At 38.3% G+C, this 12,300-nt stretch overlaps 1 protein-coding gene across 1 annotated transcript in view; it reads right to left on the bottom strand.

The window, feature by feature from the left end:
- Window positions 1–6,234: 6,234 nt before the first annotated feature.
- The window catches only part of ADGRL4 (adhesion G protein-coupled receptor L4), a 96,617-nt gene continuing 90,551 nt past the window's right edge, over window positions 6,235–12,300 (bottom strand). Inside the window, exons 14-16 of the mRNA XM_074961460.1 lie at window positions 11,648–11,739; window positions 9,915–10,083; window positions 6,235–9,304 (exon numbers count right to left, since the gene is read on the bottom strand). Of these exons, the coding sequence (XP_074817561.1) occupies window positions 9,242–9,304; window positions 9,915–10,083; window positions 11,648–11,739 (324 nt within the window). The 3' untranslated portion in view covers window positions 6,235–9,241. The remainder of the gene's footprint in view (window positions 9,305–9,914; window positions 10,084–11,647; window positions 11,740–12,300) is intronic.

Genomic DNA, 12,300 nt, shown 5'->3' with positions numbered 1-12,300 from the left:
CAAAGTCCAGCTCCAGGATGGAGTCTTGGAGTCACCTGGTCAAGTCACATGTCCATGCATGACTCAGTTTTTACAGGCAGCAGCCATGGTTTGTATGCTACCTTGAACGTCCTCATGTAGACTTCTTATGTGGATTGGAGCCTTCCTAGATCCATTGTGCATTAAGTGCTTCTTGTTTGGGCACTTAATTTGCACATTCCTTTCTCAAGAAACTGACCATATGCTTTACTAAGGCTACTTAAAAATCAAGCAAGTACACAGCCAATATTCATAATTTCAAATACAAAAATGATACATGCATACAAATAGGATGAATAGATTAAGTAGATCATAACCTTTACAGAGATATATTACATGGCATATGTAGCATAAAACATATTCCAGTTATGTTATATATACATTCATAAGCATATTTCCATAAAGTCTTATGGGGTGCACCATCACACATGGCTAGAGAGAAGTTGCCCTTATTCAAAATGCGCAACTAGCCTAGGCAGCAAATGCACTTTGAGTGTCCATGACATGAGAGGCAGCATTTAAACCACAGCGAATCAGGCACACCCCTCACAGGGAGGATTTCCCCAGAGGGAACAGAGCAAGTTTCTATAATCAAAAATGTGATTTAAAAAAAATGTTTTTAAACAAATACTAAATGAAATACTACTAACAAATTAATGAACTAACTACTTAATTAAAGAGAACCTCTGTAATTTCTGTGGTAGACAAGAAGTGGACACGCTAGCTCTGTCTCAGGCCGAAGCAGTTGAGAAGGAGCTGCCTGGGTGGTTTGCCCATGCAGCCTGATATAGCCTTGGTGCAGGGCACAAGGAGACGAATGGCACACACACAGGCTGAACGGACACTGCTAATGAAAATCTCCAATTGAGGGCACACATGCCCCAAGAGTGGAGGACCCATAGGCATGCTACTTGAAGAATAACATTTTCTCTACAAGTGTTCCAGCCATCCCCATTTCCATCTCTTCCCACGCAGCAGCATCCAACAACTCTCCAGCAAGCAAAATGAAATGTTGGTTCCTCAAACTATGAGCCTATGGCCGCCACCCTTTGGATTGCAGAATTTGATTGGAGCCTGGAAAGAAACTGTGGGCCCTAGGTGAGAAAAGGGTTATGAAAGCTGCTTTGGATCCCTCCTTTGAAATTTCAGGGATGAGCAAAATGAGTAGGGTTTTCTTATGCTTCTGAACACTATGGGCCAAATCCTGAAGCCAATAGGAGTTATCCTGCAAAACTTCAGGAATGACAGAGCACAACAAAATGTGAGAAGGAAGGCTGTGGTCTGTTACAGCATGCACCATAACTTCAGTGAAGGGCAAAGCATGCTGCACTAACCCTAGCTTTTCACTGCCTCCATAGCACCAACAGCTAAAAAGCAGATGTAGATAACCTGCCTTTCACTTTAGCACCAGGCATGTCAAATGTGCTGCAGATGCTGCTAATTTCTTTTAGCTCCTAACTCCTTGGGGACAGGAACCATGACCTGTGAAAGAGTCACAGTGGCTGCATGATTTCTAGATCATTTTTGGGCATGATATTTTTGGGGATTTTGCTAATCCCTCATGGAACAAATTTGCAGATTATGTGTTGGAACCTGATCTTTCACCACTAACATAAATGAGCTGATGCTAAACTACAGGGCTTAAGATGAACATTTAGAAGTGTGTCAAGGGGGAAAGTAGTATTAGAGGGAAAGTATGTGCATTAATTAACAAACGAAGGAAGGGATGAAATTAATGATGGCTAAAAAGTAGCTGAGATACCAAACTTTAAAAAAAACTCTTAAAAAATGCCCCCAACTCTATATAATCAGTAAATAAGGAATAACTAATGAAAAATCACTACTGATAATGAGCAGATAAGGGAATACTGTACTTGGAGATCATGAATATACGCAGATCCATTAGTACAGATAATAAGCATCCTGATCATGCAAATACTTATACATGTGCTTAACTTTATGCACATGAGTAGCGCCATTTAAGTTAATGGGACTACTCATGCATAAAGCTGAGCAAATGCGTAAGTGTTTGCAGGACTGAGATTTAGGTGCTAAAGGAGAGTAAACAAATTGTATCACTGATAATTATTTTTGAAACTCATGGGGAGCCAAGGAGGGACCAGAAATCTGGACACTGTAGAAGCAATATTCCAAAAAAGGGAGAGAAGTTGATTCAGGAAACTACTACCTTTAAGTCAAACTTCTAGTCCCAGAAAAATAATGGAGCAAATATGGAGGGTGGGGGAGGAAATCACTATCTAGAGTATAATTAAATGATGGATAAGAGCAATGTTAGGGGGCTTCTTCCTTCACCCACTTACTTCCCTGGTCCTTCTCGCATGAACAGAGAGCAACAATACCCGAAGTCCAAAGGTGCAAACAATTCGATGTTTATTGGGGTGAACTTCCAGCAAGTATGATTCCAGTTTCCTTCCTTAGTGTCCTCCTTCCCAGCTCTGATACCACAGAGCCTTACACCTGTGTCCTTTTTCCCTTTCCTGCCCTTAGCCAAACATGATTCTAATTTCCTTACCCCCATTCACTGTTCCCATTTCCCCCTTTAGCAAAACGTGATTCCAATTTCCTTACCCACATTCCCTGTTCCCATCTCCCCCTTTAGCAAAACATGATTCCAATTTCCTTACCCCCATTCCCTGCTCCCATCTCCCCCCCCCCCCCACACACACACCCTCACTTCCTGATTGACTGCAGACTATATAGTAAAACTTGAGTTCGGCTTAGCTATACCTTAACCAATCCTTTTCCTGAAATTTAACTAACCAATCCTAACATATTGTAACATGATTATGTAACCAATTATATCCCACCACCTTAATTAGTTTACACCCAGCAAAATTAATTATACAGCAGACAGAAACAATCACAGAACCAGACAGAGATTATACAGACAAACAATAGCAAAGTGGGAACTATAATGACAAAACAATACAGAAGTGAGGATTTCACATCCCAGCTATTGATAAGTGAGTTCTTGCCAGACAGGATGCTATCAAACTAAGTTTCCTTTTACATTTTCTATGCACTTCCCTTTCTCTGGAGGTGATAGGCACTATCAGAACAGGACTGTATTCCTAACAGCCCAATAGCACCTTATTTCAATGTGACTAGGTTGGAATGTGAGGATGTGACCGTTCACTTCCCAGCTTATGGCTGCCTCTGTTGCTTAGCCAAAGGCCTTAGCCTAAGAACAGGGCCTCAGACTGTCACAGTAAGAGAAGGCCCTTACACCGGCAGACAGTGATTTTGATTCTTTCTTTTATACCTCTAACTAACCAAGTGATAAGAATACACCTAAATTCTTAAAGTACAGGCCTTTGCAGACAGGATATAGGATATCTATATCCTAACAAGCAACATGGATCTATAATGAACACATTGTGGCAGACAAGTCTTACAAATTGTTCAGATTGGCTTGGGTTTATGTGCAGTGAAGGGGTTATACAAATACTTATGAAACATACAAAGGATTAACTCAGAAGGAGATTTCTAGGGTGTTGCTGTAAGGATTGGTGAGAGTAAACATCACCTCAATGAAATTCACAGATGGTACTTAAGTTTGTGAGTCTCCACCATACCCTCCGAAATGTTAAAGAATAAGTACAATAGGAAATAAGAATCCTTACCTATTGGAGGAGAAGAAGATACAGCAGACAGTTGCAAAATGGCTGTTTTAGGGCAGCAGTTGCTTGCATCTGTCACATTTAAAGGGCCAGTAGCCCAGTAGCTCCTCAAAAGGTATTCTGGGAAAAAGGTCCTAGAAAAGTGCAACCACACACTGGGAGATTTGGTAATCTCCAGGCATTCACAGATGAATCAGTGTCTGTGTAATAGCCTACGGACCTTACTCAAAGCCCATTGTAGGCAATGGAAAGACTCCCACAGACATTGGAGGCTTTTGGATGAGACTCTGTGTCACACACTCCTACTGCCTGCTAAAATTGTGTCTGACTGTGAGTCTCACAAAACATTTACAGCTATTAAAAACTACTAACAGTAGCAACCAAGGAACAGCTTGCTTCAATTGCTTTAAAGAGATAGGATTGTGTTTCACAAGGAAATGATGTGTAAAGCTTTACAATGGAGAAGTTGTCTGTACAGAGCAGATTTAAGTGCTTCCATCTCCACTGAAGTTGACGAGTAGATGCTAAATAAGGTCAGCACAGTTTGTATCCTTTACACATAGGGAGGTGTAGAGACCTGCGTGTATTGTGAAATGCTTTAGCAAGTTTGACATTTTTCTTGAGGTGAAAGAGTGTCAGTTCACTGAAGAGGGTACAGTTTCAATCCTATATCTACCCTAACAACTTCATTTGATGTAAAATTAGCTTTTCCAGTCTGGTTTGATGAGGTGGCATCTTCACTTGTGTGCACCGGAGCTGCCGAGTGGCACAGTGAGGGAGTTACGTGTGTCTGAATACAAACCAAAAAGGAGGAGCTCAGCTGGTGATGAGAAGCTGCCTAGCCCCCTCTCACCTTCCCTGGATGGAGGAAAATGTCGGTATTTTTAATGAGCTACATTTTGGCTTTTAGATCTCACTTGTAAGATTTCCCAGGAAGGGATGGGTCTTCCTATGTTTTCATACAGCACCTAGTAGGAGGGGGACACTTCTCCCGAGTGGAGTCTTTAAGGGCTGCCACAGTACAAATAATAAACAGTATTTGATGCTAGAATGGTATTGAAGCTGTGGCTCCTGGGGAGAGGTGCCTGAAGCATTCTGCTTATACAGGGGCAGCACTCATTCTGCCAGCGGCCACCCTATGCAGCAGTGCTCCTAACAGCCGGTCCAAAAAGAGCACTATGTGCTACCCACATAATCTGACCTGGCCACACCACCTTGAGGCAGAGGACCACTGTTGGGCTATCCAAGCCTCTCACCTCTTCTTTAATAGACCACTAGGTTACCCATACTGCTTTCCTTGCAACCACACAAGAAAAGACTGAATTTAATTCCCTATGCAGTTAACAATTTATCCAATTTACAAATGAGAAAATGGCCTATGTGAGAAGAGAAAACTTCCTTGTATGGGCAGACCCCCATACTTATGAAGAGTAGTTTGTAACCACATGGCCCATGTAGGGAATATCTACATGTAAAAATAGTACACAATCACTCAGAACTGAGATATGCGAGGTCTGACTATGGTATATGTAAATAATTACCTTGCTCACCTAAGTAACATTATATCCTATAAATAGTAATAATAATCACTATACATTAATGTTGTGCTGTGAATGCCCATGATTGACAAGTGGGACTAATAGTGGAATAAATGGCCACACTGGGATACTGCCATTCATGAAAAAAATTAGAGAATTGAAAAAAAATTGGGAAGGTTTTAAGTGTAATTTGAACAATATTTGCGGTGGTGGTGGCACATACTTGTTTCTTCACAGCAGGCAAAGATTACAGGTGGTCTATTCTGCAGTGTTTCTCTTGCAGCCTGAAACTTCCAAAGCTAGGCTGGCTGTGAGGATAATTATCTCCTAAATGCTGCAGATTCTTTGAAATTCACTTTCAATTCAGTGAGGAATGGAGGTGAAGTAATTATTTACAGAATGAACAGGTCTTTCTGAACCTAGATCTTATTTATAATGTTCTGTAGCACATCTCCAAATGGAACAGTGAACATAAGCTTTCATTGGTTTAGTAGAAACACTCCCTCTCTTCCAGCCAGCACAATTTCAGAGTTGAATCTTAACATTTTATTTTTATCTGTCTTGTTCACTAATTTTACCCCCTACTGGACCCAACTGGAGGTGCCACACACTTTCAAAAACTCTTAATCTGTACGTCTCAAAGGAACTTAACTCAGTCAACAGGTAATAAGCTGGACTGACAAATGGGTCATGCAGATTTCTTATTGGCACCGCAGTTTGTTCATGTTATACAACTCGCCGGAGTATGAGTTTTCTTAGCAAAGCCATAGATAATGTGTAGGTGGTGTTTTCCATTTGGATATTTCTGTTGGTTTTGTTGGTTACAGTCTATGCTTTGGTTGGGGTAGAAGCACACAGAAATGAATTTTATTGTAATTACTCTGAACCCAGAATAACATTTCTTAAATTGCATCTGAAGAGGCGGAAAGGTACATCAACAAAACACACAGACTCTAAAATATGATTCGACATACAGACATATTTATGTGGTACAAGATTTATTGATTACACCCTGTCATATCACAGGACCTCTGCTAGTTTCATTATTATTTCATTACTGATTAAAAATGTGGTTTTTTATCATGATTTTATTTTTCCATTTAATACATATTAAAGAATAAAGCAACATAGTTTGACTATGTGGTTTTATACCTATTGTAGTATACAGTATTCTTCATTTGCTAAAGGTCCAATTCTACAAAGACTTATGCATGTCCTTAAGGTTGCAGGATTGGGATCTCCAAGAGAAATACAGTGTGGTAAAGTCTTCCACATATCTCAATAAAAACTAAATCAGTCTGTCAGTGACAAACTCATTGGTTACCTGAATACTCAACACTAATTACACTGCATGCAGAAACTACTCAGGTGAAACACATGAATCTAAAAATAATTAAACAAATTAAACCATAGGAAAATGGTCAGTACTCAGGTAGCTTAACCAAGGGAATAGCTATTTTCCAAGAGATTTGGGGAGCAACTAGAAAGTGCTGTGCCAGTATCCCATGGGAATTGAATCTGGTTCAGGACTCCTGTCTGCTCACAGATCCACCATGACAGGAACCGTCTCCTCTCTTCCCTACCCTGCTGGCTCATTCAGTGACAGCCATCTTCCACTAGTTGCTGAGTCCTTTCTCCCACCCTCAGCCCAAGAAGCAACAGTATGTACTTGCCACAGAGGCTGGTGTAGACCACAGAGCAGCTGAAGAACAGACTACCACCAGAGCTGGTCAGGAAGTGAGAAACTGGCTGCTTCAATGTGTGGCTGAGGGCCAATTTCAAATATTCACAGTGGTAGATGGCTAAAGGTGAGGGAAAGGCTCATTCTGGCAATAGTATCGGAAATGAGAAACTTGTGTGGGATGGGGCATGTGTTGATAAGGTGACTGATGTGCCCAATACAATTATATTTATCCTCATTATTTAGTGAGGACAAATATATTAAGGTCCTAAGATTTAAGAATTCTAAGAGCCACATGATAGATCTTCTCTTAAGTGCATGGATCTGTCATCAGTGCCTGGGAGGAAAGTAAAGTATCAGAGTAAAGATCTGACCCATGGATTGGACAGCAGAGTTTCGCTCTAAAATATGTTCTTTAATCATAAAGTCCATTGTAATGTAAACACTTTGTGGCATATTTTCTTTCAAAGGTACTTTTTCAATCTCCCTGAGCATACTGAAGTCATTTTACAGTTAGTAGAGGTGTTTCTTTGCCCAGACAACCTTAGTACAGGTTACACATTTCTATATGAGATAACAGATGATGCATTAATAGGGATTCCTGTGAAAACACATATGTAAGTGATATGCATCTGTATATCCCTACAGCTTAAGGAGAATATACAGCTAGCAAAATAGATGCAGCAAAACAGCTATAAAACTTGTTTCTTTATTTCCTTAAATGAACTAAAAGAAACATGTTGAAAGAATCAAACAAAACAGTTCAGTTTATTAACATATTTTACATACAGGTGACCAACAGTAATTACTTCTCTCTGAAAAAAAAAAATGAAAAGAAGATTGCCACTTGAACTTTCAAAAGAAGATTTTGACAGAAACATACAATATGTTTAATGGGAAATGTATTGTAAGTAAAGAGTTCTATGTAAGGAAAATAGATAAAAACCAAGCAAATTTGACCATTGCTAAAAAGCCTTCTTAGTTATAAATAAAATTATTAAGAGGTGTTCTTCATTTCAACAGAAAAAAGACAGTAGTAGAATTTTATAAACAGCTACATATTTACACAGCCCCCTACCAGTTATGGTACTGGGCCTGATTCTTTAAGGTGCGGGGCACTTCCTGAGAAGGCAGTGGGAACTGAGGGGGTCTCTGCACCTCACAGGATCAGGCACTTAAAAGGATGATATGACAGCAGACCTTATAAGAGGACAACATTGGAAATGCTGAAGCAACATGTTTAGACTGCAATCATGCAAAACTTATACGAGTAGGCCCATTGACATCAACAGAATTATCATGGGCTTAAAGTTAAACACGTGTAAGTGCTCGCAGTATCCGGGGCCCGGATGGAAGACTATTTCATGTAATAAAAGAAGCAAAGGAATCTGCTGTATTTACAATATATTTTACACTGAAACTAAGGCACATACCCTTGCATTTACACTTATATTGATTTGCCCTTGTAGCTTATGTTCCTGCATTTTCATTTGACAAATAAGGTCAGGATCCTCAAAATTTGTACCAGATGACAAACTCATAAAAACATTTATTTTCCAAAACCTTCCCAAGTCACAATGCTGGATATAGTAGACATCAATCTTTCAATAGTTAAATAAAATCAGCACCAAATTCTTGTGAAGATATTCACAAAAGAAATTGGACTTACAAAATGTCTAGTCCAAGTTATTTTATCAGACCAGGCCTCAGAGAAATTCCTTGCAAATTAAAAAAAAAGATTAATAATACAACTATATATTTGGAAGGAAGAAGAGAATTATATGAAACCACAAAACATTTTAAAAATCTACTTTAAATTGAACAGAAGCTTGGGCTGAAGCAGACCTGTCTCTATGAACACTTTAATGGAACCCGTTCCCTGTAGATGGTAATACACAACTTTATGTGAACAATCTCATTACCACAAAAAAGGCAACAGGCATGTTTCCACTAGCAAAGTGATTAATAAAATCTGCTGTGCCAGTTGGTTTTTTCTCTCCCTCTTTCTCTCTCATGAACTGCAAATATTTCTAATATTAGAAATAAACCCTAAACTATGAAAAGTCTCTAGCGTCTTTAGGAATTCTACTCCTTTTCTCTTCTTGTTTATGATATTTGTTTTATAATAATCCAGCTTCTCTTGTGTATGTATACCAATTGTACACAGTATAGTATAAATACTGTGCATGAGTGCACATTTAAGTACAATGCCTATACTGGAGAGACAGTTATTGAGTTAAGAGAGGTAACTGTTCACTAGGTCATTTCGTATTTTCACAACGCTACATATTTCAAAATAACAATAATAATGTCTGGTCTCCTCTCTTCTTCCATTGTACTGCTCATACATACTTTTCTTCCATTTACCTTAAGCAGCTGAAACAGCAAGGGACATTTTTGAACAACCTATAGTATTCTTCCTGGATCTGAAATGAAAAGATGGGATTAAAACATGACAAATTTATTAACAGATTAATAAAGCCAATGTTCCATTTTACTTGGTTTTAAAGGTGTTCAATACTAAGGTACTGATTATGGCATTAGGAAAGGACACCAAAGACTAGATAATCTTCGAACACAGTACTGGAATGTGAACAGTAAGCCCCAGTTCAGATCCTAATTGAAAAGAATGAAGACCAGATTTATTCAACCTTTTAAATTATTTCATAGAGTAGTTGCATTGTAATCATTTTTGACATTGAAATGCATTGTTTTTAAAACCCTAAACCTGGGAGAGATATCTGAGAAGATAAGAATTTGGGGTGAAATTCTGGCCCCATTGAAGTCAATGGCAAAAGTCCCATGGTCTTCAGTGGGGTCAGGATTACACCACTTATGCCAGAGGGCATGATCCTGTAAACACTTATATATATGAATAACTTAGCATATGTGAACACCGCTCATTGACCTCAAAGAGCTAATTCAGATGCATGAAGTTACTCATGTGCGTAAACGTTTGCAGGACTAGGTTCCTGATTTTGTTGCTATATATGAATATTCACATACAACATTTCCCACAGGAAAGATGGTACTTACTTTTCTAGATAAAACACAAAGAAATATGAAGATGAACATCCCCTGAAATGCATTGAAAATTGTAAAAAGATACGCAGTGACCACTGATCCCTGGACCACATGGAGCACCCCAAAGATCCAGGTAGCTCCAAGAAGGAACAGGAGAGCAAGAGCACCCCGAGCACAAGACCTAAGCAAAAGAAAAACATTGCAATCAATGTGGTGACCTATATCATTTTCTTCCTCTAATCTTTCCTTTGAAAAATGAATGCTTCACAAAGGTCTGAGAACATTTAGCTTTTTGCGGTTGCATGGTGTATACTTTAGGTTGTGCTGCAGTACTATTGCAAGAATACGCTCACAGTCATTGTAGAATAGTAAAAGGGTAAAACTGGACGGATTTAAAACATTGGCTTTCTTAATCTTCATATAAGTTTCCTCTGGTGTACTGCAGTGCTGTATGATTTGATTTTAAATCTACTCTGAGTGTAATTCCCCAAGGTAAATCATATGTCTGTTATGAAGTATTCTCCCCCCAAAACCAGGAAAAATGTACAGTATGCTGTTAGGTGAGCACATATGCATGGCATCAAAGGGATCTTATGGCTTCCTCATCAGAAAATGGGGCCAGCAGTAAAACAATGCACTCTCTTTAAAAAAAAAAAAAGATTTTGCTTTTACAAAGCAAATAACTTCACATAGTTCCAGCTCAGAATATTGCTGCCTTAATATTCTATACATTGATTGGCTGTGATTTATTTTTGCGAACATATTGTATAGCTCCCTTGCTCCAGCAAATTACAATATGTTGTCTTGGAAATGAAACCACTCATTACTTCCTTATTCATTCTTAGCCCAGTCATTGCAGGACTTCCTTAGAGCAGAAGACATTTTTAGCATTGTTCCTCTGAAAATGAATAATTTTCAACTTCATTAAAACCAACTCACTACATGAAGCTATGAAGGATGAGGGATAAAAGAAAGTAATCAATCAAACAATTTCTAAATCTTAACTATAAATCTTGGGCAATGCATTGAAACTGCAGGAGTGTTTCTAAGCAACACAAACAGTAAGTTGTTTTCAATGTTCCCTGTAGTACACTTCAGCTTTTCCTGCACAAACGGTTTTCAAGGTCCCTATAAATCAGCTTTAAAGAGAGAGAGTTGATGGAAAAATCATAGCAGCATGCAAGGTAAAAATCCTGGGGAAGGAAAAAGAAAAGAAGGAAACATTGAGCCTCATTGTACAATTTCTTCACAGATAATGTGACTCACTGAGAATTTGGTTTCTTCATATATTTAATATATGTCTCTTTACTCAGGGAGAAATCTTTCAGTTCTGATTCAGGCAAAATTCATGAAATCAGTTTTTACCCGAGTAGGGGTTGCAAGATCTGGTGCTTCAAATGGAGTGGAAAATTAGGCCTTTAACCCTTACCACCAGCCTTTAACTTGTTCTTTATAAAGGGCCAGATTCTGATACTCAGCTTGTGTAGAGCTTGTTTACTCTGCAAGCTGTCCCACTCATGTCAGTGGGACTATCTGAGGAGAAAGACATTGCTCAATGTGAGCAAAAGATGGCAGAATCTAGCCCAAAATAAATTTAATGTGATAACAGAGAATTAGTTTTCTTTCTACAAACCATTAAAAAAATCCTTGAGTAGGCAAATTCATTATTTTTGGAATGACTACTTTAATTTCTGATTGTATTTAAAGTTATGCACAGTATAATTTGTGTTAAAAGGGAAACTTACCTTATATTTTCATAACAGCTAACTTCGGGCTTTAACATTGCAGTGTGTTGAAATACTTTGTAAATAATCACCCCAAAAGCCAGCAAATTAACCTGAGGGAAAAAATGCTTTTGTTTTTAGTTCAGACTGATGTGCAATATCAGTTGTATGTTTAAATAAAACAAGTCAGATAAAGATTTCTGTGTACATGGACTCTGAAGAATCTGTTGTTGGGGGCAAAAACCCCTCTCTCTGATCCACTTATATTAAAAACAAAATTATGAGCCCTGTAATAAACAATGATCAAACAGGTTTGTAACTCTATCTCACCTAAACAGTATCACTGACAGTAGCCTGCAAATGTTTTTATTGATTTCATTGAGAAATCTCTTAGATTTTTTGCTCAAATTTTTTTCCTCTGTGGGTGTGTATATATATAAAAATAAAATCCTACAGATTTATCATTGTACTCTATATTGATAAAATATATGCTTTTTCTTGCCAAATGATATTAATGGCATCATATAATCTGAGGTCTTTAGGGTGAGTAAACTTTCAAGCGGAGTAAAAAACAGAGGTTTACACAAAGAATTTCAAAAATAACTTTGATTGAAGGGTTCCTTGCTGGGTATTATGTGTTATATTTATGTTTGTTTGACTGGGGAATAATTTTT

The sequence above is a fragment of the Natator depressus genome, chromosome 8, assembly GCF_965152275.1.
Source record: "Natator depressus isolate rNatDep1 chromosome 8, rNatDep2.hap1, whole genome shotgun sequence".
NCBI classification, from domain to species: Eukaryota; Metazoa; Chordata; order Testudines; family Cheloniidae; genus Natator; species Natator depressus.
This window is presented reverse-complemented; position numbering and strand designations above follow the sequence as displayed.